Source organism: Electrophorus electricus, chromosome 4, assembly GCF_013358815.1.
Source record: "Electrophorus electricus isolate fEleEle1 chromosome 4, fEleEle1.pri, whole genome shotgun sequence".
Classification (NCBI taxonomy): Eukaryota; Metazoa; Chordata; class Actinopteri; order Gymnotiformes; family Gymnotidae; genus Electrophorus; species Electrophorus electricus.
The window spans coordinates 3,068,269-3,094,470 of NC_049538.1; the positions used below are offsets into that span (position 1 = coordinate 3,068,269).

A 26,202-nucleotide genomic window follows, 5' to 3' on the forward strand; every position below is an offset into this window, starting at 1 on the left:
AGTGTTATGTCAAATATTTAAATTGGAATCTGTTTTTTCTCTCCAGTCAGAGTAAGATTACTGACTGACTTGAGTGAGTCTGTGAGCCAAAAACAGCAATGCTGACATGAAGGGCTTGAGTAGGATGAACTGTAGTAATGGAGACACTTTTAGTGCTCCGGGACACTTACATAAACCTATTACCATATCATAGTAATAAGTCTATAAGTAATTTACATAAACTTATTACCATATCATAGTAATAAGTCTAAGTAATTTACATAAACCTATTACCATATCATAGTAATAAGTCTGTAAGTAATTTACATAAACCTATTACCATATCGTAGTAATAAGTCTATAAGTAATTTACATAAACCTATTACCATATCATAGTAATAAGTTTATAAGTAATTTTAGTGCCACATCATTCCTTTAGTTTTGTCTTTAGTTTTGTTTCTCACTGAGGTATGGTAGAGGTTAACAGCCATCTTGGAGTTTGTTCTTACTAGAACTAGAAAGGTTGATCATATTACTCCTATCTTAGCTACACTGCACTGGCCCCTAAAAACATTTCATACTGATGATAAAATATGATCATCAAAGCTGACTATGTTGATCAACTATCACCAAAACTAATGAATGAATCTATCAGCCTCCAGCTTGTACTCAGACATTACAAGCTCACTGTATAACCTGCCGATCAGTGGGAGATAACCAGATGAATTCGGGTCACGGCCCCAGTTTTCTAGAGTAGCTGCTCAGTCGTCATGGCGCCGGTCCAGGACAGCATGGGCCTCAGACTGCTTAGTGAAATAATCCATGGCCCTAAAGGGGTGAAATGCCCCATGGCAACCAGCCCGTGTGCTGAACCAAGCACAGTCTTCCTCAGGCTATGTGGCACTAAAATTACTCATAGACTTATTACTATGATATGGTAATAGGTTTATGTAAATTACTTTTAGACTTATTACTACAATATGGTAATAGGTTTATGTAAATTACTTATAGATTTATTACTATGATATGGTAATTGTCACGGAAAGCTCGCCTTTCGCAACCACTTGGTTTGGCCCGCCATGTGCAGTGGGAGGGTTGTTTGTAACTGCACTTGCACACACCTGCACATTGTTTGTCTAAATTTATATAAACCTGTGTCAAAGTGTGCAGTCTTGGTTATTGTTGATGTAACGTGTTAATGTGGATGTAGCATGTTGATGTTAATTGTAAAGTTAAATGTTATTCTCGACATTGTTAGATATATCTATATTTATCGTGTTTGTTTAATGTTAACTGTTTCATGTTCATGTTCCTCATTTGTAATACATGTGAGTGCCGTTGTCTTTATGTGTTAATAAATGTTCGTCCATGTCGCTGGAGCCTGTGCGCCCTGCCCCTTGCCCTTAGGCACTCAGGCCACACGCGTTACTGTAATATGTTTATGTAAATTACTTATAGACTTATTACTATGATATGGTAATAGGTTTATGTAAATTACTTATAGACTTATTACTATGATATGGTAATAGGTTTATGTAAATTACTTACAGACTTATTACTATGATATGGTAATAGGTTTATGTAAATTACTTACAGACTTATTCCTATGATATGGTAATAAGTTTATGTAAATTACTTACAGACTTATTACTATGATATGGTAATAGGTTTATGTAAATTACTTACAGACTTATTCCTACGATATGGTAATAGGTTTATGTAAATTACTTACAGACTTATTCCTACGATATGGTAATAGGTTTATGTAAATTACTTACAGACTTATTCCTACGATATGGTAATAGGTTTATGTAAATTACTTATAGACTTATTCCTACGATATGGTAATAGGTTTATGTAAATTACTTACAGACTTATTACTATGATATGTTAATAGGTTTATGTAAATTACTTACAGACTTATTACTATGATATGGTAATAGGTTTATGTAAGTGTCCCGGAGCACTAAAAGTGTCTCCATTACTACAGTTCATCCTACTCAAGCCCTTCATGTCAGCATTGCTGTTTTTGGCTCACAGACTCACTCAAGTCAGTCAGTAATCTTACTCTGACTGGAGAGAAAAAACAGATTCCAATTTAAATATTTGACATAACACTATAACACTAATCCTTTCATGCTTTTTCTTGTATATGTAAAAGATTTTAAATTACCTTCAGGTATGAAATGCACTATACAAATATAATTGCCTGTTTTATAGTGTTTTTTGAAATAAATTGATTCATACTTAGAACTTTGCGTGGTGGGTAGTTGCTGGTAGTTTAGTAGCAGAACCCACCTCAGCCTGCCTGGGTTTGTCTGGGCTATCGAACTATCCCACACCCGACTACAGAAATCTTCAGTGATTTTAATCAGATTTTCCAGATTTTTTCATTGAACCTACTCATATCTTTGAAAGAAATTCCAAAGGTTGGTTAATTAACTTCCTTGTTGTTGACCATGTTATGCTACGGGCGAACAATGCAAACACTAAAACAAAGAAACGAATCATTTTTGCATAAAAGCATTCATGAGGGTCAAGAGCACATCACACCGTCAGACAGGCAAAGTGTCATTGCAGTTAAATGTATTAAGTGTTTGTGCTGCATGAACCCTTAACATGAAGGAACATAGATCTGTGTCTATCCCGTTGCTTTGGAATTGAGTTTATTCACAATTTATTTAATCCTGAATCGTGCCTGGCAGCCAGACCCCCTTCTTTCATGAGCCTGGTTGTTCAGAGGGTGGACCTCTTCATCGTCCTCTTCCTCTTCCTCTTCTCCTACAAGGAGTGTGCCTTCCCAGCATCCCTGCAATTAATGACCACATCATTATACATACAAACAAAATAAAGATTTTTTTTTGCACAAAAAATAATAAATAAACAAACAATGAAGGACACAACACATTGTCTAACAGGTAAGTGTCACTGCAGTTATCAGTGTCTGCACGCTGCAGATTTTCACTGTAGTTAATCGTGTTGGTCTAAGGACACACCAAACATGAAACTTGAAACTATATAACCATAGACTGCATATACATAGACTGTACAACTATAGACTATATAATCATAGACTATATAATCATAGACTATATAATCATAGACTGTACAACTATAGACTATATAATCATAGACTATATAATCATAAACTATATAATCAAAGACTGTATAACCATAGACTATATAATCATAGACTATACTCATAGACTGTATAACCATAGACTATATAATCATAGACTACATAATCATAGACTGTATATACATAGACTATATACCCATAGACTATATAATCATAGACAGTATAATCATAGACTGTATATACATAGACTATATAACCATAGACTATATAATTATAGACTATATAATCATAGACTATACTCATAGACTGTATAATCATAGACTATATAATCATAGACTATATAATCATAGACTATATAACCATAGACTATATAATCATAGACTGTATAATCATAGACTTTATATACATAGACTATATAACCATAGACTATATAATCATAGACTGTATAACCATAGACTATATAATTATAGACGGTATAATCATAGACTGTATAACCATAGACTGTATAACCATAGACTGTATATACATAGACTATATAACCATAGACTATATAATTATAGACTATATAATCATAGACTATACTCATAGACTATATAATCATAGACTATATAATCATAGACTATATAACCATAGACTATATAATCATAGACTGTATAATCATAGACTTTATATACATAGACTATATAACCATAGACTATATAATCATAGACTGTATAACCATAGACTATATAATTATAGACGGTATAATCATAGACTGTATAACCATAGACTATATAATCATAGACTGTATAACCATAGACTATATAATCATAGGCTGTATATACAGTCTATGACTCGAACACACTAAACAGACTACAGCTGATGAAATGCCACATACGTATGTTCTGAGCATGTGCAATAGATATATACTGGAATTTGGGAAAAATCAAGGAACCATACGATGATCACTCAGCAGCAGCCTTCAGACTGACACCATTCAACGGTCGAGAGTCAAGTCAGTGTGTCCCTAGTTTAAAGTGCATGTGTGCTACAGTTTGGGACGAGTAACCATGATTTCACACTCTCGTTAGCCCCTGCACTTGCATACCTCTCAACTAGTAAAGATTGTGAAGAAGGCTTTCACATAGCCTGTTGTAACAGCAAATGTTGTCAAGCCAACGTAAAAAGCACCTTTAATGTCTGTCGATGAGAGACAGCGTTTAGTACTTCATACGAAATGCACGAACCTGCAGGTACAGAACGCTTCAGGTACTGGAAGAGCAGCAGCCCCAGCCAACACACCACCGGACAAAAAGATGAAACCTTCAAAACGTGTTCTCTCAGAACACTCAGAACCTCCTACATGAGATTTACAGAAGTGACAAAGTACAAAAAACACAAACAAATATTAATGCTCATTACTCCCAATGTCCTTCCTGGGCTGGAGGGGAGGCATTCTTAACTAAACAAACACATACACATGCCTCCGTATTATTTCATATACAACAACAGAACTGTTGTAGGACTCAATTTGTTTCATTTTCCACAAGTACTAAGGGGAATTTAAAAAGGTCTTAAACTTTTACATTATGTTCTCTCTTAACACTCAGAAACTCTTACTACATTATTTCAGAAGTTTAAGATTTACAGAAATGACAAAGTAAAACAAAAAACAAAAAAAATATTAGTTAGATACTCGCCATGTCCTTCATGGGCTGGAGTGGTGTTATTAATAACTAAACAAACACATACACATGCCTCACTACAACTTAATATATAAGAACAGAAAAACTGAACAGATATGTTGTAGGACTCACCAGAGTTTGTTGCTTTTTTAAAAAAAGGTCTGAGACTGTGGATGTAACCATCACACCTTCTGCTAGAATACCGTCTACAGCGGACTACATTTCCCATAAACCTCCTGTGCGTTCCCAGTCTCACATTACTAGCCTCACCTGTGTCTCGTTCTCTCTAATGTGTTTCCCTTTATAATCCCTCTTGTGTCTGTGTAACTTTGTGAAGTCTCGTTTGCCTCCTTATGTTTCTGAGCTGTGGATTATCTTATTCTTTCGATGTCTTTGGATTACTCCCTTGCCTGTTCCCATTGGATTTGTTTGCGCTGTGCCTGTGTGGGATTTACCTCTGCCTGTTTACAACTACATTTTTGGCCACCATTCACATAACCTGCCCGTGCCACACTCTGTGTTTAACCAGCGTTTAAATCTCGCTCTTCTCCACACTTGCGTCCACCCCTCACCATTACAGATATCTTAATGTCAGAATTATAATTAGAATGCTTTATTGTCAAATTAGAGGTGCAAGACACTATAGTGCTAAACATGACATAACATATTAAGAGCGGTAACAATAAGAAAACAACATAACTACAAATTTACAAACAATTAACAAAAATCTAAAAGTATTGCACATGTTTTGTGATCATAATCTGATTGTGAACACTTATTTCGCACTAGGACACAGACACAGTGGCACACAGTAAGTCCAGGGGGTCCTGTGGAATTTTCTGCAGTTCCAATCTCTTCACATACTCCGTGTTTGTCCTGCTGCAGAGGGGCCCTAAGCAGTGTCCTGGTATTCCCTACACACTAATCACATGATGTGGGTCAAGGGGTTTGTAGTTGATCAAAGACCTTCATTTGGAATGCTCTGCCATACCACGACACAGAAGATATTATGTGTGTTCTTGCATTTCTCTTGACAGCTGGACAAATTAATCTGTATTTATTACAGTCAACATTTGCTGTGAATATTTAGGGATGCTGGGCACAGTAGAAATTGAAATATTTGCAACGGCCCCCTCCGCTACGCCCTCGTCCACCTGGTGCCACTTGCTACATGGTTTCATGTTTTTGGTTTTGATCTCTGTTAGCGTGCCACCATGTGTGTTATTTTTATACATTTCCGCACGTTGCCACACCCCTTTGTTACGCATTAGTACTGTTCCCAGCCTCACCTGTTCTCTGTTTCCATCCCTAATCCCAAATAATATACTCGCTGGCCACTTTATTAGGGTCACCTTGCGAGTAGCAGCTCGCATGCACCCTCTTTTGCCTTCAGAACCGCCTTCATTCTTAGATATTCATTTACATTTATGGCATTTAGCTGATGTTGTTATCAGAGAGAGAGAGAGAGAGAGAGAGAGAGGGAGAGAGAGAGACAGAGAGAGAGAGGGAGAGAGAGAGAGAGAGAGAGAGAGAGACAGAGGGAGAGAGAGAGAGAGAGAGAGAGAGAGAGAGAGAGAGAGAGACAGAGGGAGAGAGAGAGAGAGAGAGAGAGAGAGAGAGAGAGAGAGAGAGTGCAAAAAGAGGACATTATTACTGACATTTCTTTCAGACAACAGGTGTGCCTGAAGTGTGCCAATCAGTAAATATGTTCTTGTAACATAAGCCAACAAGATTTGCATTTCCTGAAGGAAATCCACATTGCTTGCAAACGGCTGAACACAGGTGCTTGCTCCACCATCGCTATCGGTTGCTGTGGTATTTAGGTGGTTGCTATGACGTCTGCAGCACGGCTGTCCAACAGGGTCGCCCCACTCAGCAAAACACCGTTGGAGCAGCCTGGTGAAAGAGCTCTGGTTGCAGGAGACAAGAGAGAGGTGTGGTACAGTGAGCACAGGCTAGAAATACTGGAGAGTGGGAACTGCTAGTGGACGTAAGCAGGAAAAACGGCTCGTTCCACGGTGTGTGTTAACTACACCGAGGCCAGGCATGCTGTTAAACTCCGAAAATAAACAGATAGTTTATTTTAGACAGTGAACAATTCCATTTGAGGTTGCAGTGGATGAGTCTTTTGAATGGAAAAAGCTGAGGTACGCAGTGCATGTAAGAGCAGTCCATGTGCAACAGGTGGCACGGAGCAAGCATTAACACTAGCAGTGGGGCTCGGTACGGCCTTAATCACTGGCAAGGCCATTATGGATTTTACAGCTGTGTACAGCATATGTGCAAACTGCTCAGAAAATAATGTGGCATTTATAGATGTGAGAGTGCTGCTCTCATTTCAGCTGCTAGGATTTATAGTGATGGTGTAGCAGCATTGGCAGTAGTGGGAACTGAGTAACCAGGAACAAGTTCTGGAGACAAACCAGCTAATCTGACTGTCTGCGAGCTGCACGGAGATGTCACTTATGTTACACCATGCTGAGAATGTGTCTGTTCCTTATTTTCCAAAACAGATCCCGTAAAATCTGTGCTAAACGTTACTTAATGTTAAACTAGATTATGCTAATACCAACAACCACTCTAATCTGAAGTTAGGATTACTAAATATAAGATGTTTATCATCTAAATCTCAAATTGATAATGAAACAATTACTGAGTATGATTTGTGTAAGTGACACCTGGAGCAGACTGGATGATTGTATGACTGTGAATGTGGCTGGAGCTATTTTCATCGCTCCCGTCCGGCTGGTTGTGGAGGTGATGTGGCACAATGGCAGTGACACAGTGTTTACAGCCCCCCAGGTCTCTACCTCACGTCCTCCTCAATGTTCAGATGCTGAAAATGTCCCCACGATATATATTTAGTTTGTTGGGCAAACTCAGAAAAAAAATAAATGTAAGCAGTGAGAAAATGAGTAATGACTACTAGTCAGTTACTAGTCATAACGTAATGAGTACTAGTCAGTTACTAGTCTTAACGTAATGAGTACTTCTCTGAATGCCTTGCTCTGAAAATTGTGGGGTCAAAGCTCTTACTGAGCTTGTTGGTCTACCGCCAGCCTAAGTCTAGTTCTGTACCTGTTCTCTATCTGTGCTGTCTGAATTGCTAGTTGTATTTTGTCCAGTATTCCCTTCAATACTACTGCCAGGTGACTAACAGTCATACTGACATACTGTGTTCATTCTGCTGATGTTCTTGACCTGTTGCACTACTTGACCTCACCCAATATGTAGCCTCTGGCACCCACACTAAGCGTCATATCCTTGATCATGTGTGTATGACTCCTTGTGTCTAAGGGTCACATCCTCGATCTTGTGCATAAGACTCCATGTGTCCCACCCTTGACCAGTTTCCCATCTCACAGCCACTCACATCTCCTGAGGTCCTGGTCAGTCATTACACTGACACGGTCTCAGCTGAGCTTAACCAGCATGCTCCTCTTCGAACTTGAGTTGTGACTTTCCATCACCCTGCCTGTGGTTTACCTCTGAACTTAATGAAAGCAAGAGGCTCTCTTCAATGAGAAGGTCAGCAACATTGTACCCAGATTGTCTCACTTCTGCTGGCCCCCTTGATCTCACTCTGTCCTGCCCTCCAGTTGTTAACCATCTTTCCACTTGTCACCAGGTCAATGAGAGTTTTGTAACCAGGCTCGTCATTGGCGCTAAAGCAACTACTTGTACTTTAGCTCCTCTGCCGACCCCCCTGATTAAAGCCTGCCAGCTTTCACTTTTTTTTCATTCATCGCCACGATCATCAAGGCCTCACTTAGCTCAGATTATGTTCCTCCCAACTTCAAGTAGCTGCCATTACCGCAGTCCTGAAGAAGTCAGGCCTTGACCCCTGTAACCTTCACATCTACCATCCTATATCAAACCTTCCTTTCCTCAGTAAGATACTGGAACACTTAGCTGTCGTCATACTCTTCCAGATGACGTGCGGTGCTCGTGACGATTTAAATACTTTTTATTTTTAAATACTTTTAACTGCACTATTACTTGATGCTTTTGCACTTTTATTTACTTGAGGATTTTTTCAAAATGGCGTTTACTTTGTTACTCTTCCTTTTAACGTAGCTTTCTCAATTTGTTTCATTTTACTGTTTAAATTAATTTTAGTCTTCTATTTAAATCAACCATATTTAAGTTTATTTTTAATAAATTGTTTTTGTAACATTTTCTAATATTTTTAGGCAAATACCTTCCTGGTGTGATAGATTTAATAAGCTTTATTATCCAACTTTGTAATTTATGTTTAAGAAAGAGCTATACAGATTGTCACGGAACGCTCCCCCGATAATAACTCGATAATAACTCGATAATAAGATAGTACGGCTGAATATGACCAAACACGAACTTTGTGTAAAGTTTATCTCCATTGTGCCCTGCGTAGCTGCTCTTTGCCAAACGGCGCTTCGTTTTGCGACCTACCAAGTTGATACGGTCTTAATCACCGTGTAGGGACAGTACCGTACTGTTGTAGGCTTATCTTGTAAAATAATTTAAGCACAGTGAATACAGAAAATCTTCGCCAGATGGAATGCCTTTTTTGTTCTATATAAATGTAAACAGTACAGTTAAATGTTGTCCTCTCCTCTGGAAATGGTCTTGATTAAGCGCGTCATATAAGAACAGCAATGTGATGTCTATTTGATGTAGATATTGGTGACATGTATGATATGTAATATGATATGCCTAATCTAATTTTTCATTTGGGAAACAGCTACTCGACATGTTTGTGAAATGACCAAAAACTGATCTTCCCTAATACACATAGAAAATTTAAAAAGATCTATTTTCTTGTTCAGAAAAATAAACCTCACACGGACATAAAAAGTTCCCGAAAAGATTCGCTTTCCTTTTCTCAGTCACTGCACATGCGCAGAATGAAGAGGGCGTTATTAGGGAGCGAAATTACTCGGAGGCTACACGCAGCAATGTTGCGTGGAGTTAGCAGGGAGTGACACACGCTGGTGGGAACTGTGAAAGGCTACCACAGCACCTTCTGTGTCCCAGCATACTGTTGAGGACCTAAGGGAGTTCCTTGGTAGATTGTGTGGTCCTGTGCACCCTCCTGAACACTCTCCTGTGCACCCTCCTGAACACTCTCCTGTGCACCCTCCTGGACACTCTCCTGTGCACCCTCCTGACCACTCTCCTGTGCATTCTCCTTCACAATAACCTCTAATGCAAGCTGAAGAAGTGCAAGTTTCACCTCCTGTGAGGTGAACTTCCTGGGTTGCACTACCTCTCATGGAGAGAGTATTCATCACTACCTCTCATGGGGAGTATTCATCACTACCACTCAGAGAGAGTATTCATTACTACCACTCAGGGGGAGTATTCATCACTACCTCTCATGGAGAGAGTATTCATCTCTACCACTCATAGAGAGTATTCATCACTACCACTCAGGGGGAGTATTCATCACTACCTCTCATGGAGAGAGTATTCATCTCTACCACTCATAGAGAGTATTCATCACTACCTCTCATGTGGAGTATTCATCACTACCTCTCACGTGGAGTATTCATCACTACCACTCAGGGAGAGTATTCATCACTACCTCTCAGGGGGAGTATTCATCACTACCACTCAGGGGGAGTATTCATCACTACCACTCAGGGGGAGTATTCATCACTACCACTCAGGGGGAGTATTCATCACTACCCCTCAAGGGGAGTATTCATCACTACCACTCATGGGAACACAGTTGGGATGAAAGCGTAAAGGAGGAAATCTCTTAATTCTAATTCTATGGATTAGACAAAAGTTCAAATTGTACTTTTCTGTTCGTAGTGGGTTCTGGGGGAGACATTTTATTCTGTACTGTTCAATTACTGTTAGATCCAACAGGACTGAAATGTTGAGGAAACTGACAGTTGAAAGCAGCAGATCTTTAGTAGCTCTGAAGAGAGCAGAGTCAGTACTACACAGACTATGAAAGTCACACTTAAAGAGTGTCATTCCTAGATCTTCCTAAGTTCAAGACTGTTTACTCAGTGCACACTAACTAAAAATAAAGATGCAGACTCTGGAATTAATTGAATAGAAGAGCTGGTCCCGTCTTTATTCTGAGCTCAATGCTACAAAAAAGGCATTGTCTGGAGAATGACATTTTCTTCATAACCATGTTTATGTTTTCATAAAAACTTGTCCAGGTTCCACTTTTGGTCTCCAAACCAAACATTATTCAATGTATGCAAATTGATATTGGATACTTACACCAACCAGTTCTTGGTACCATTATGTTCAACCTGAACTACTTCTATTTTTTTAAAAGGCGATCATATTCTCTATCACCAGATGTCCATATTGGTTCTTCTGTGCTAGCCCGGGCTGTCCCATCTTCGAACCCAGGATCTCCCTCGACTGAGGCCCCTAGAGGCCTGTCAAAGAGGCCTGAGGATTTACACTGAAGCCTACAGAGGCCTTTCCTGCATGAAACCAGTTTATTCTGGACCATCCCTCTTTTTCTGCTTATAATATCATTTTATTACCTCAAGAGCTCATCCAGATTCTCGATAGAAAAGCCTGAAGCCGTGAAGCTCTGACCCTTCCACGACTATGGCCAGGTAAGGGAGATTGGAGATGGCTCTTTTATTGGCCAACGAGGACGAATCTAACCCAGATTGCTTTAGTATGGGGAGGAAAAACACACAGTTCAACTGAGCAGAAGGAGTGGAAATGGGGGAAATGTTTTAAGAAGCGCAGTTAGAGCTGCTCTTATTGACAATTGGACGAAAGAGAGGAAAAAGTGTTAAGCGTTAGCAAGGCAAACAAAGTAGACGTTTGAAAATGAAGACACGGTTGTTCCAGAAATGTGAGACCTTCCTTCAGGTAGGGACACAGGTGACATGTAGTGAAATGACATTTATAGTCTCCATAATAGACATAATAGACATAGACTATAAATAATGTCATATGCATAATTGTACACACATAAATGCACCTATTTTTTCTGTGGTTTGAAGTTCTTAAGGAAGTGATGAGTGTATGTGTATGTGAGCATATGTGAGTCTTTAGTCTAAAGTTCAAATGTGGCGCTTTACTGACATCTTGTGGTGAAATAATGCAGTTGCCTCTAGATTTTCCAGCCACGACGGTATTTTAGTCAGACAATATAATTAAACAGATTTAAATAAATAAATGAATTCTGCATCAGTTATGAAGTATGAAGCTCTTTCTTACTGTACTCAAGTACATTCTTTAAACATTTATAATAGCATAAATACACATGCTCAATGAAAGTATGAGACTTTTTTAAATTTAACTCCTCCACGTCACAGTAAGAATTTATACATTTAACTCCAAAACACTCAGGCACACGAGCCCCGTTTGTGAGTCTCACCTTCCTCTCGTCACCTGCGCCCCTACCTGAAGGAATTATTTACATTGTTGGAACAAATGTGTCGTTTTCAATCTACTTTGCCGCCTTGCTACCTTATTCCCCTCCTACTGCTCATCTGATCGATCTGTTTATTACATGTCACCCCTCCCTCTAAAAATTGTATAGTAGCTATGTAACTGTATAGTATATAAAATACTATGTAGTACAGATATACTCTGTACAGATATGTAGTAATAATATAGTGTATATTAAATGTTATATATTGTGGCAGTCAAATTTGAATTTACTATCTTCACGAATTTGGATTTCATGATACCATGTGCATCCAAGGAAGCTGCCCAGGGACTTTAGACAAAAACAAAAAAACACAACAGCTTCATAGCTTCACAAATCTGCCACTGCACAGTGGAGATCAGGCTTGTCTACATGGCTGTTTGTGTTTACATTAAACTGACCTCTTGTGTTTGTTGCCAAAAAAGTGCTCCTCCATTCTCCTCTCACCGCAGAATAGTCCCACTGCAAGTTCCAGCAGCACTTGGCAAGCAGTGAGCACTTGAGTTTGTTGGTCCTTAACAGCTGGGACTTTTCTTTCTGGCAATCCTCCCGAACGTCTGGGAGACATTCGGACCCCAAGACCTACCTACTGTGTACACTTCTCCAGCTGGGCTCCTGGGAGACTCTAGCCCCAGACCCTCCTGTTCCTCACTGTGTGCGGTGGCGGCAACACACAAACGCCCTCTTCCAGACATTCTTAACATCTCCAGTTGCTTTAAACTTAGTATTGGCCTGGTAGTGCAAATTGTCATTTTCAAACTACCTAATTAATTTTGTTGTAGCCATTTTCTGATTTGGGCAGCTCAACAACCTCTGGTCCCACATCACTGCTGTATTCTCCAGCCTCCCTCATTGCTGATGGATGATTAAGGGTGTTTATCTGGTGTCTCACCTCATATTTATGTCCCAGAAGTTAGGGATGACCATTTGAGTGTTCATAATTGCTCAGGCAAACTTTAAAACCCAAAATAGGAAATACACTCAACTTTGATTTGTTATAGTGCCAGGGACGTTTATAACTGGGCCACTGTGGCAATTTTTTAGTACTTTGAATTAAAATATCAAAAAGACAAACTATTTTTCACGTGTTCACCAGGGGGAGTCAGTTTTCTTAGGACACTGCATAGCTGCTCTGTGCAACCCTAGAGAAACATGTTCCTTTTCTGAAAGCAGAAATGCAGCGCATGAGCCCCACCACGTGGCCACTGAGCCAAACAGCAGCCCGGGACGACGAGGCCGAGGCGGAGGGATACCGCGCAGGACCGCTGTGTGCTGCGCTTACGTGGCCGGTTCGTCCGCTCCCGCCGGCCTTCCCCCGGCCCACAGAACACCAGCCGCGCCAGGCAAATTCATAATCAATCTTTATTTGTACTTAGAAATTTTGCGCCAACAAATGTTTTTCTTGCTTGGAAACGGTTCGCGCTGGACGGCGCGGAGGGCGAGAGGGAGCGCGCCGGTCCTAGCGGGGCTGAAATGGAGCTTTTACATAAAGTGCTTCTGCCAACGATCTCTTTTTATGCGATAGAAAAACAAAAAAAATACACACAGGTGGTAGTGGGCGAAGAAAATCCCATGGCTCACATGAGCAAATTGACGTAGTGAATTCTTAGAAAAAAAAAAAAAAAAAAAAAAAAAAAAAAAAAAAAAAAAAAAAAAAAAAAAAAAAAAAGAGGAGAGGAGAGAGAGCGCGAGAGAGAGAAAGAAAAAAAAAAGTGCGCGCTCAGCCCAGTATGAGGGAGGATTTGCCACCAGGGGGGTTTCTGCGGCCAGAGGCGGCACCGCTAGCCTGCTCGTCCTTCTGCTGCTCCTCAGACACCTCCACTTCCTCTGACTGATCTACACACACACACACACACAGTTTACCACAATCATGTTGGACTGGACTCAGCTACATGACATGCTCAGATAAACACAAACATACGTTCACTATAAACAAACCAGTTATACTTCATACAGAGCTGGCAGAAAAGGTTTGACTGACAACATCGTCGGGAAGCAAGATCAAGAAGTAATTTGCTGAAAACAAAGTAGCCTGTCTGGTCTGTTAAAGAGCAACTCCCATGATGTTGTGGAAGGAGTCCATTTAGCCTGAAGGGTAGGGATCCAATCAGCATGAAAAACTCACGCAAAGGAACATCAGACTAGGAGGAAATGTTTTTTAAAAAAAAAAAAATTGTGTTACAGATGAAGCTAGAGGTATAGCAGGCTAATCGCACACACACACCCTTCAAAAGGGAAGTGGAGGGTGTCTTTTGCATATGACAAAGCATGGAAACAGCATTCAGAACAATGGCTTCCAGTGGGAATCTAAACGGTTGCATTTTACCTGAATGTGGGTAATGCACTACTGTTCAGAGGGGTGGGGCCCTCTACCTAATGTGGCTCAGAGGGGTGGGGCCCTCTACCTAATGTGGCTCAGAGGGGGTGGGGCCATCTACCTAATGTGGCTCAGAGGGGTGGGGCCCTCTACCTAATGTGGCTCAGAGGGGTGGGGCCCTCTACCTAATGTGGCTCAGAGGGGTGGGGCCCTCTACCTAATGTGGCTCAGAGGGGGTGGGGCCATCTACCTAATGTGGCTCAGAGGGGTGGGGCCCTCTACCTAATGTGGCTCAGAGGGGGTGGGGCCATCTACCTAGGACTGACAGCTGTTGAGTGCCTCTCACTGTCAAAAGAGCAGCACTCCCATAAGTTCATGCATGAAGTAGTAAAAGGAAACCACTCTCACCGTAGCTCTCTGGCTCCTGGTTTTCAATCTGAGAGAGAGAGAGAGAGAGAGAGAGAGAGAGAGAGAGAGAGAGAGAGAGAGAGAGAGAGGTTAAGTTCCACACAGATGTAACCCAGCTCACACTCACCGAGACCGCTCACGCGACCACCTACAAATGTGAAGTCTGCATGACAGCCAGGTCAGCACGCACGCGAGTAGGGCCGTCGCCGTGGTTACGGGTCCAGGACTCAGACTGGGCTCCTTTCCAGCCTCCGTTTGCTACATCACATCAGGCTTTATGAGGCCTGTATTCAACCATGAACAGAGCGGTTTAAATGGTGCTGTGAATCCCGAGCAGCTGCTGGGGGGAGGGGCACCGTGCAGCGCCGTGGCTCAGGGCTGGAGCAGCTCATGTCATGCAGCGCTTAAACGAGACGAGGGCGCTGCCCTCCCCGATCCCACACAACCCAGCCCATCTGACAGGCCTACGTACACTCACGCAGGTTAGCACTAGGGCGTCGAACTACGAACACAAACCCACAGACGCAGAGGAAGACGTCGGAGGCGAAAAGCTGACCGTGAGAGCGGCTGTAGAAGACGGTTCTTCTGTTCTCCACCGCCCCCCTGTCGCTTGTGCGTGCACTCACCACAGGGTTGGACTGGTGCTCGGTAGAGGCGGAGTCGTTCAGGAAGATTGGCGGCTGGTGGCACCTCCTCAGAGGGGCAGAGTGTTCCCCACAGAGCACCCCGCTGGCCTCCCCACCTGCAACAGCAGCATCATCATCATCATCATCATCATGACCCACAGAGGGGTCCGTAACTGTCGTCATCAGCCAAACGACCGCAAGCTCAGTCACTCGCAGGGAGTTAACAGAGTAAAAACTAAAACTACCAAGGTAACAAAAAAATTATACATTCTTATTGGAAATATCCCAGCACTGTGTGTGTGTGTCTGAGGTGGAGACGGGTTCCCACGGTAACAAGAGCTCATCAGTGAGGAGGCGGGTTTTGCTGCACTGAAGTCATTCTGGGACTAATCCACTGCAGTGACATCACGTTTCCCATCACCCAAAACCCTCGTTTGAGGGGTTTTACAAGGCAGCGAAGTGTCAGAGGGACTGTGGGACCTCCTTCCTAGCAAAGGACTGGACCAGCAGGCACTGGTTTCAGCGTGCGTCTCAGTGAACGTGACGAAATCTGACATTCATATCCAGACTATTTTGATGGCCGTATTACACAAACACAGGTGACCCCACCCTGCCTTCTGTGACGTTAGGAAGAGCACTTCACCAGTGCCTGTCTCGCTCTCCTACTGCCCCAGGCCTGTCCTTCTCGGCAAGGAAACAGGGAGACATATTTTCCACTATTTTAACACAGTCAGATTTAGTGCGGTTTTATGATGTCAGGAGAGGGAGCCAGTTATCTGAAGAGTCCTGCATGTTTAAGCCATCAGAGTCAATCCCTCCAGAATGAGAAGCCTGAAAGATATATAATAAATAAACACACTGAATAATCACACACACACACGATCTGGTTGACTAGCCAAAGATCTTTCACCAGCACACACGTAAACCATGTCTGCACTGACACTGTAACAAATGAACCGTAACCAATTAGCAGAAACAGAAACGACTCCAATTACAAATCAATACCACCGCCACAGATAACAACAACAAAATCAGCAGCAGTCATGTTTCTGTTGACAGGAGCTGGCACGTGAGCCCCATCCACACCCCTTGAGCAAACATGCGCCCTGGAACAGGCCTGGGGCTCTGGAGCACAGGGCCAGGCATGCTGCAGGTCTCCCCCCCAGACACTGGCGGCTAACGGGCCCCACAGAGAGGCTGTTGTGCGGTGGAGGGAGATAATGGACTGGGCTGGAGTGCCGGAGAGTGGGGCCATTGTGTGGCACTCCGGCTGGGCAGGTCACTGGACCGGTTAGCGCCCAGGCCTTTGCGTCCACCCAGAGTCTTAAACGGCCACCTCCGTCTGCGTGCCCCACGCGTCCGCCCGTCTTTCCCTGTTCCTGTCCGTCTGTCCATTTCTTTGTCCTTTCGTGTCCCGCCCCCCTCTGCTTCTCTCGCACACGCACGCAGGCGAGCGACACCAGCCCGCCGCTGATCTCTCCCTGCTCTGGGTCGCTGGTCTCACTGTGCTTGGGGACTGGAGCCTTTACCGCAGGACTAAACACGCCAAGACTCCAGTGTGGGTGTGGGTGTGTGGGTGGGTGACTAATCACAGAACACTCTGCACTGCTCTCAACACTCAGTCAGGACAGAGTTATGATGTTAGATTCTACCGGCCTGTCTATACCTCACCCCACACACACACACACACACCCCTACCTTTTACTGCAAATGGTACATGCCAGGCTGGTAAGTGGAGTTGGATCTCTTATCTGCTCACATAGGCGGACGGAAGAAAGTGTGATGGCTTTAACAGTAGCCTCCCTCACACAGCATGGTCACAGTCATGGGGGTTGGAACCATGTGTGGGTGATGTCACACCAGGTCATGTTCCCGGACATTAATTCCTGTAGACTCTCACATCAGGAGGCGGAGTTGCCAGACCATGAGGTCACCTCTACAGGAAATGACGGAGAAATCTCCTGCAGTAAATCAGCAGCCAGGCGGCCGCAGACACAACTTCACACAGCTGCTGGGTCTACAGTGAGTAATGCTACTGGAATTTCAGAGGAAACCCGTGCTGTTCCTGTTACGGGGTTTAACAGTGGCGTGCGTCGGAAACCTTCTGCTTTCCGGTGATAACAGTAACGGAGGTCACAAGTCGAGGGGGCGTGCAGTGATGCAACGCAAACCAACAAAAACAAACACGAACACTGGTGCTGAACAGAAGATTTACAAGCGCAACAGCTTATTTAATAGTGACAGCTCTGGCCAACACGAGACAGCAATAAAGAGGTAAGCAAACAAGGAAATTTGTGCACGGGAGGGTCCTTCCTCTGGTGAGCACAGAGCGTGCAGGAGGGTGCGTACCAGGCGGGTTGTTCCTCCGATGGGCGTGGGGGTCATCAGGCTCAGCGAAGATGTTGGATGCCATTCTGTTCTTGCGCGCTGGCTTGTCCTCATCTGTGCCGAAGCAGATGTTGGAGGCTCCACCTGGAGGCCGCAACACCCTGGAGAGGAGCATCGAAGCACACGGGGGCATCGCCACAATCACAGCTGGTACTCTACCAATATGGCTCCTTCAATACCAGACCAGGATACGCTGGACATCAGCTAACAGGAACCTGGAGTCCTCCACAAAAGATCTATGGAACTGTGGGAACCCTTGAGGTTAGTTCACCAACTCAAGAATCCAGCATCATGGGTCAGGTTAGGGTAACTATCAGGATCGTCAGGCTAGCACACACGCGTCCACGGCACTGGGCCATGTCTGATAAAAACACACTCAGGTATGCAGCCATTCTCCTCAGCCGAAGAGAGCTCCGATCAGCTGATGGTCTGGTGTCATTTTTACATCTGGAAAATGTTCTTTATAAACATTCTTTGCGAATCAGTAGAAACACACGGCGGGACCTCCTGAGACTGAAATCGGCGCATGGACATGCACACGCGGAGGAAGAAGGAACCAGGGCAGCATCTCGGATGCACGATCAGGCTGTGACATTAACGGAGCCAAACAGCTGTAGGGGTGTGCTGGTTCACTTCACGTGCCTACAATAGCCAGCTTTAGGAGAATTATAGCACGAGAGCCCGCCCCCTCAACACTACACTACACTACACACACACACACACACACACACACACACACACAGCTGACTGAGCGGCGCTGCGGAGACCACTGTCTAGCCAGCACAGAGCCAATACTAGAAGGGAGGGTCTCCACTCCCTAAACCCCGTGCAACACACGACACAGACCCCCATCTGCAGGTTAGCGGGTGAGCTTGCAAACGACCGCAAACGGCGAAAGGGGGCAACCTTGAACGTTTGAACCGCGATCAACCTTGTAGAAAAACTGATTTTGCTCCAAAGGAAAGCGCTGGGCTCGAGGCTGCCGCCCCCTTTCCTCGTGCCTCGCAAAAATGTTGGCGGCGCCAGCTGACACACGGCAGCTGTCCGGGGCGAGCGCCGTCCGCCGCTTTGTAAGGAATCCTAAAGGTCTAAGCGAAGGGGTGGGCAATCGCGTTTCCAAAAACCCCGTGCTGATAACCTACCGTCCAGACAGGGGCCGCTGATTATAACGCCGTGGCCTCATGCTGAGGGAGATCGTGGTGAACCCCCCGAGACAGACACTACCGCTAGCAGAAAATGCCATTTCCGAGACCCCACCCAACAATAAAAGGCTAAGTCATTTACAGCGACAACTAAGACGGTACTTTACAAAGTGGGAATCGCCGTGATATTCGGAATACAGGTTCAAGAGTGGATATTCGATTGGAAAACGCCAATAAAACGCCTGTCTTCGCGCTGGGGTACGACCCACATTCACTACGCTAACCTTTCCCCGAGCGCATTAAATCCAGTTCATGAGATATTTCCAGTATGCAGAGCTGGATTACATCAACATATCTGTTTTTGAGCAACGAATAACACGGTTGCAATGCAGAAATCAACATGTTGCGTCCAGTCGATCCTGTAAGACGTCTGCTCAATCTAGGACCGACAGATCTAGCCGAACCCGTCCTTTAGGAATGCATGCTTTAGGGCCATCCGCCCTCTCTGGCGGAGACCCGCACTAGATCAAAGCGGATTTTTACACCAGGACTCGGAAATCTCAGCCGGTAAATCCCGCCTGCAGCATCGTCGGAAAGTTGGTGAGGAGGCCCCAGCAAATTCGACACACAAATTCGACTTGGGGTGCGTAACGCGAATACTTTCGCCTGCCAAAGAGGCGGTGTGGCTTGACGACTCGACACGCACCGACACCCATACAAGGACAAAGCGCGGTTTGGGTCTGGGGCCTTGCGGAGCAGCCCGGCGACGGCCACCCGGAGCCACGGTCCGGCGGGCGCATCCGTAAGCGGACGCATCCGCCAGTACAGGCGCTCAGCCCGCTACAGCCGTCGCTTCTGCACGGAGAAACAGAATTTTGCCCATAGGTCCTGTCTGCCCGGCAAAGTTTGGAGGAAGATAAACCCCCGCGGCTCCACCGCGGAAGCGCGATCGGTACGCACGGGGAAGGAAGGCGAGGTGGCGGGTTGCCATGGAAATGTCTCCGCTAGCCAGGACGGCTAACCAGCTAGTTAGGATAGGTTAGCTCGCTCGGGGGAAACTTTTAGCTTTGATTTACTGCCTCACTTCAACACACCGACGTCTAAATCGGTTATTAACACCACATACGTTGCGGTCCATCGTTTTGTGTCGGTACGCCGACCGAGACGAGCTAGTTAAACGCAGAAACACAGCTAGCTGGCTGCTCGTTAGCGTTTCAGCGCATTATCCGACAGACAACGGGCTTTTCATCAGCAAGCTGGAGCCAAAATATACCAGAACATCGTTTCGACACAGACGGCCCACACAGCTAAAGTGAACGGGCACAGTCATTTTTCGTAGACGAACAGCTGGCGTCCAACTGCCCCGGGTCCGTTCTTTTGTTTGCTCCAACGGTTCCCTAAGTCACTTTCGCCTACCTGGAGCTATTTTTCGCACTAGGATCCATCCCTTGGAAAGTGGTCGTCGTGGTCATGTCGTCAGGGTCGTTTTGTCGCTTCACTGCTCCGTATGCCTTAAGATGAACTGGCTAAATTATCTGAATCCTCCGTCCCCACTGTCCGCATGGACTCCGCCCGACTTCGGATGGATCTAAGCGAAGCCCCGCTCGGTAGACTTTACGCCAGCCCACACGAAGACCGCGCCCTTTCATTGGTTAGCGCCCGAGAATATGCAGCCGTTGATTGGAGGGCTTGCTTGTCGATCAAAGTCAGATTTGTGGTCTCACTCACCTAATGACAGGCGGTACCGCGTTCCCTTAAATGAAGAGTTTGACGGTAATGCAGCATCCTTTAGGTGCGAAAACACGGACAAAATGGTAAATGTAGGTTGTTTAATGCCACCACTTCCTGGTGGCAGGTGGCAAGGGGCAAGCGTGTATACACACACACCGCTTTAAATAATTATTTAATGACCAGTCATGTGTCACACAGGACATATGGCTCCATGAATACAGCACACGTTGTGCTTGTAGCTACACCACCTGCTAAATATTAAAATAAATGTAGTCCAGCGACGACGGTTGTTTCGGAAACAAATAAGGCAAATGTCTGGTAAAAAGAGAATATTTTATTTTAACAAGTGATTAGACAATACAGATGTTTAACTTGACTGAAACATATCAGGATTGTGTCATTTCTATATAAACTAATTAAGAGAAAGTGTAGTTGGGTAACAACAGACTTGTTTTATTTTAATGGGTATGATCTCAGACCCAGTTCCATATACCAGTCTTTAACATAAGACACCTGAAAGCTCTTCCTCCCAGACCACACCATCACCATAAAACAACTTCTCTAACGTCATTTACAACGTGAGGTTTACTACGCGTGTAGGTTTGCCAACTACCGTTCGAGAGAAGATAGTAGCGCTTAGGAGAATAAAATACTGAACACGGCTCCGTAGTGCAGCCCTCAGCTCACGTGAAAGCGTGGGGGACACCGTGGTCCTGCAGGAGCTTGGTTTTGGTATCTGAACACACAATCCTGTTTCCACCAGTTCGCACACACTCTGCACCTCATCTTGCATTTGGTGGAAATGTTTCAGGCACATTTCCTGTGACCAGACAAGAGAGAAAAACCTCACCCCCAAACATCTATAGTTTCAGCAGTTAATACCCTTAGCAGTGGACAGAGCTGTTTGGGCCGTCGGCGGATTTTACGGGAGTTTCTGTGGTTGGCTTAGCTGGCCTTGGCTAAGAGCATTCCCCACTGCCACCCTTAAGATGTGAACAGAGGAAATCGTTTATGTACAAAACGGAGGATGAAAAGTCCAACCAAAAAAAAAAAAAGTAAAATAAAAACACACTATACAACAGTAGTGGCAAACGACTGTAAAGGGAGAAGGTAATGTCCCAGAGTGACAGAGGACGGACGAGAGTGAGGGAGAGAAGCAGATGGGTTGTAAAGTTGCCGCACTTAGACAAAGCCTCCTGTCTGTTGCTGGAAAACGTCGATTGTGTCTTCATCCTCCATTTCCAGCTGTAAGGGGGGGGGGGGGGGGGGGGAGACGATGCATGAGTAACTAGGACCGAGCTACGAGCGCAGAGGGAGACGCGCTACACGGCTCGTGCCAATACGATCAGCAAATCCCAGTTGAAAACTTCCCACAGGATTCCTGGGGCTCACCGATGCCATTCCGCATGATATTCCCACATTTATGGATGTTTTTCACTGTCCTTCACAGAGCTACAGCTTTAATGCCCTATTAGCCCCCAGACCTCAGCCTGCGGTGAACCTTCAACGAACAGTGGGGCCGAGCATTCCATCTCTATTGAGCTATTGATCAGGCTTATTGATTACTTCTTTTGTGTTGTAAAAATGAGAGAGAGAAGAAATGGCAGGCTCTCCCCATTACCTAGCCACCTATGTGTGACATGCACTTATCATTGCGCATCTGCAAGTGCCAGATGGTCTTTCTTCAAACACACAGCCTCAGCTGGGGGACATTCGCAGGATGACTGGCGAGGGACAGACTGACTGGTCAGTCACCCGGAGTGTTTGAACACACCCACAGACTGACTGACCAATCATACAGTGTTTGAACAAACCAATCACCTGGCGTGTTTGACTCGGTCACCACAGTGGCCTGTGTTTATGAACGTTTATGGACGTTTTAGAACAGGAACACTAATATCCAGTCAGGTGTGTGAAGCCTATGTGACTGTATTCCTAAAAAGGTAAAAATCCTGGCATCTGTAGGGACACAGCATGCACAACAGTGTAGGAAGCACAGTCATACCTGTGCAGGTGTGTCCGACTCGTTAATGGGTTGGCCGTCAAACCGGAACCGGATTTGCCTCATTGTCAGTCCCTGAAAACACACAGGTGGATCAGTCTCTCCATGTGCCTCATCACACACATACGGGGAACAGTCTCTCCTTGCGCCTCATCAAAACCTCCCTCCCTCCCTCCCTCCCTCTCTCTCTTCTCTCTCTCACTCACTCACTCATTCACACATTTACAGAGGTTCACGGACGACACTCCTTGCTTGCTATCTTATCCTGTAGCTCATGTGAAAGCACCCAGGTCAGCTATTTACCAGTGTCTTCCACAAGAAGCTTTCTTTGCTGTGTCAAATGAGATCACCACAAACAAGGAAAGATTCTGTCCCTTTGTCAGCGTTCTTGCCCCAGGGATCTTTAGAAATCCCAACCCAGCCATGCTACTGAACATCCACACCGCTCACGAGAACACAGCAGGGAACAGCTTTGATCCACACAGACCGACCGAGCCTCGGACGGCAGGGATGGCATGGATCTCCCTTGGACAAGCCAACAACCACATGGTATCCCAGTTCTAGTGCTGGGACCATTACATGCCCAGTGTGCAATAAGACTGGGTCAGCAGCCATCTTTGCTGACATACAGAGGCATGTTTGGATTCATGTACAGCCAATCAGACTGCTTTGGAATGTTTGCCAATGAGTCCTTTCATACAGACAGAAAGTACGGGTGTAAGTGACCCAAAAAACACCTTAACATTATTTAAAGGCAACCGAAACCAAACTATTCTTTCCCTAATTTCCCTCCTCTGAGTGAAACATGATATTCAGATGATGGCAAGACATTTTGAGACTTGATTGGAAACATGAGATGTTATTACATTGCGAAACCCAGAATTTGAAGGCTGACAGCCCTGAGAACATATGAGCAGGACATGAACTGGGTCTAGGTAACAGCTGCTGAACACTGGAGATGAGCCCGGGGGCGGGGTTTGGCTCAATGTAGATTAGGCAGGGAGCTGGGATTTGGCTCACTGGAGTTGAGGTGTGGGGCGGAGTTTGTCTCACCGGTGATGAGGCAGGGGGCGGGGTTTGTCTTACAGGTTGGAGCAGCAGCTCCAAGCCACACCTCCTCACAGGAAGTACTCATACAGGGCACTAATTTAAGTGATTCATTAATTTAAGTGATTCAAATAAATGTGTTTCTACTGTACAGGCTCAGATGTCTTATAACTGAAGATATATTACATGATATCCAATTACATTATTTTCTCTAAACTGTTCAAGATTATCAAAAATATTTAAAACAATACAATAACAATAATACAAAAACAATAAGACCTGAACTACGGTGAGACATTTCCAGTCCAGTTTTTATGCTTTCCACAGACCATGAGAGAAACAATGAGAGAAAAAAATGAAGAGTCTTTAGTGAGGTAGGCCATCATTTACGTGAGCATGACGGGGTTTGAGATCTCCCTCAGTTCAGAGTGGTTTATGTGGGTTTCCACATCAATATGGTCACAAGCTGGGAAAAAAACACGATCAAGCTCCATGTTAGGCAACATGGAGCATGAGAGAGAGCGAGAAGGCAGAGATGTGACCGCCCGTTCTGGGGCGAGACGCCAGCTCTCGCTCGAGCTCAGCTGTGCCCCTGTGCTACTGCTCACCTGACGCTCACAATAGGCCTTCATGAGTTTGCTGAGTGGCGTGTGCCTCTTGATCTTAAACTGGACCACCGACCCATCCTGACCTGCCACCTTCAGATTAATGTGGTCGTTGTTCTCAGTTTTCACTCCCTCCTGTAAATTGACAATACACACACACACACACACATCATTGTCAGCATAAAATGCTCTGAATAGTTCAGTGAATGGTCTCCCCTTACTTTAAATGTACCCAATCACATGTTTGGGGAGGCAGCTTCTTTATAATCCTAACAAGTAAAGGAAGCTGATATTGACCAATCAATAGTGAGGAAACCACATCCTAAAATCATCTCACCCTAGTCTCACTAATCGGGTGGAGACGTTCTTATACAAAACATACGGTTCTGACACTATATATTCATAAATTGTTTTAAAAAAAAACAGTAAGTAAAAACTGTAGTTGTAGATTTGGGGCAAGGTTGTGATGATTTCAGTATGTACACAATGCTAATTGATGCATATATGTGTCTCTTACAACTTGCACACTACACTAGCCTTATAGCACCAATTCAAAGATAAAGAAGTTAAATTTGGCTGCATTGACTGACTGACATTTCATATAAGGAGTTATACTGTCTAAATGTGATGTTTGTCAAACTTTTCCTTTAATTCAGTAAGGATACAATCAAACCCAGAGACCCAATGGCTGTAGATGAGGGTTTGTCTGGACAGTTGGCAGCCTGGGTAACTACAACACTGTCAAACATAGCCCACGTTTACCCTTCCAACACACCTGAACCTCTTGAATTAGTGTCATGGCCTACAGTATTAAGCATAGAGACGTTTAAGCTCAGCTCAGCTCAGACTGGGACAAACCTTCTGCCGAAATTAGTGGTACAGAGGTGTATACTCTCCTGTTTTGTTTGCATGTGTTAGCAATAAAGCCGGCGCTCAAATGTCTAACTAAATACATATATAAATATATAACTGTTGGTCATTTCATCTGGTTCAGTATGCGCGGCGATACTACCCCCGAGAGGCTGGTCTGGGTACAGCTGCTATCTACAGCTATGCAGCACTTCTGCAGGAGTCAGCCTGCTGGAGAGCTTGAGTCAACAAAATGTTACAAGCACGGACTGACTGCAACTTTCCGGAGTGTAGAAGATTCACTTTCTGCCTTTAAGGCATCGTTTAACAAAACACCCCGCTAAAATGTTACTGCTGGAAACCTTCAGAGAGACAGCGGCCTCTCCGTGCGTCCGCAGGCTGTGCCATGGCGCACACCCGCCTAGACAAGCGCGTTCACAATCCTTCCGGTGTTTGTAAAGCAGCAGTTGCAGTATTTATCCACTAAGCGGAATATTCTGTTCAACCAGTTCAGATGCGTTGGTATTTATATATATTTTTTTCTCCTGCTCTTTACAACATGACTGGAAATAAAGATGAGCGAGCATTGCTGTCAAATGTCACTCACCTTGGGTTTCTCGTCGGCCATGGTTATTGTATTTGCGCTTCTCTACGCCGTCGCACAAAGACTCCCGCGGGGACGCGCATGTACGCGCCCCCGAATAAAACCCCGCTTCTACGTGCGCGATCACGACGAAATGCGCGTGCTCAGAAGGCGACGGCGATTGGTCGAAACAGGTCACGGGGGCCGCTTGGGCGTGAACGTGATTGACGTCATGCGCGAAACCAAGGAGCGCCCGGGGCTGTGCTTTCGCACGTGCACGCGCACGTCCGCAACGTCTCGTCTTAAAGTGTTTTGCAGCATGGCGCCAGACCTTTATAATGGTGTCATGTGTATTATAATGGTAGCATCTGTACGCA

The 26,202-nt window shown here is 44.5% G+C and overlaps 2 protein-coding genes across 2 annotated transcripts; both read right to left on the reverse strand.

Annotated features, from left to right (window-relative positions):
- Positions 1 to 13,471: 13,471 nt before the first annotated feature.
- jpt1b (Jupiter microtubule associated homolog 1b) lies at positions 13,472 to 20,627 on the reverse strand. The gene is made up of 5 exons (XM_026995780.2): positions 20,425 to 20,627; positions 17,828 to 17,967; positions 15,479 to 15,594; positions 14,853 to 14,880; positions 13,472 to 13,963 (listed from the first exon to the last, which is right to left on the reverse strand). The coding sequence occupies exons 1-5, from the start codon at positions 20,478 to 20,480 to the stop codon at positions 13,848 to 13,850; spliced, it is 456 nt and encodes a 151-aa protein (XP_026851581.2). The 5' UTR covers positions 20,481 to 20,627; the 3' UTR covers positions 13,472 to 13,847.
- A 426-nt stretch (positions 20,628 to 21,053) lies between these two features.
- On the reverse strand, positions 21,054 to 25,957 carry LOC113567680 (small ubiquitin-related modifier 2-like). Its single transcript, XM_026995781.2, has 4 exons — positions 25,850 to 25,957; positions 24,397 to 24,528; positions 22,745 to 22,816; positions 21,054 to 21,984 (listed from the first exon to the last, which is right to left on the reverse strand). The coding sequence occupies exons 1-4, from the start codon at positions 25,868 to 25,870 to the stop codon at positions 21,922 to 21,924; spliced, it is 288 nt and encodes a 95-aa protein (XP_026851582.1). The 5' UTR covers positions 25,871 to 25,957; the 3' UTR covers positions 21,054 to 21,921.
- Between the last annotated feature and the right edge of the window lie 245 nt (positions 25,958 to 26,202).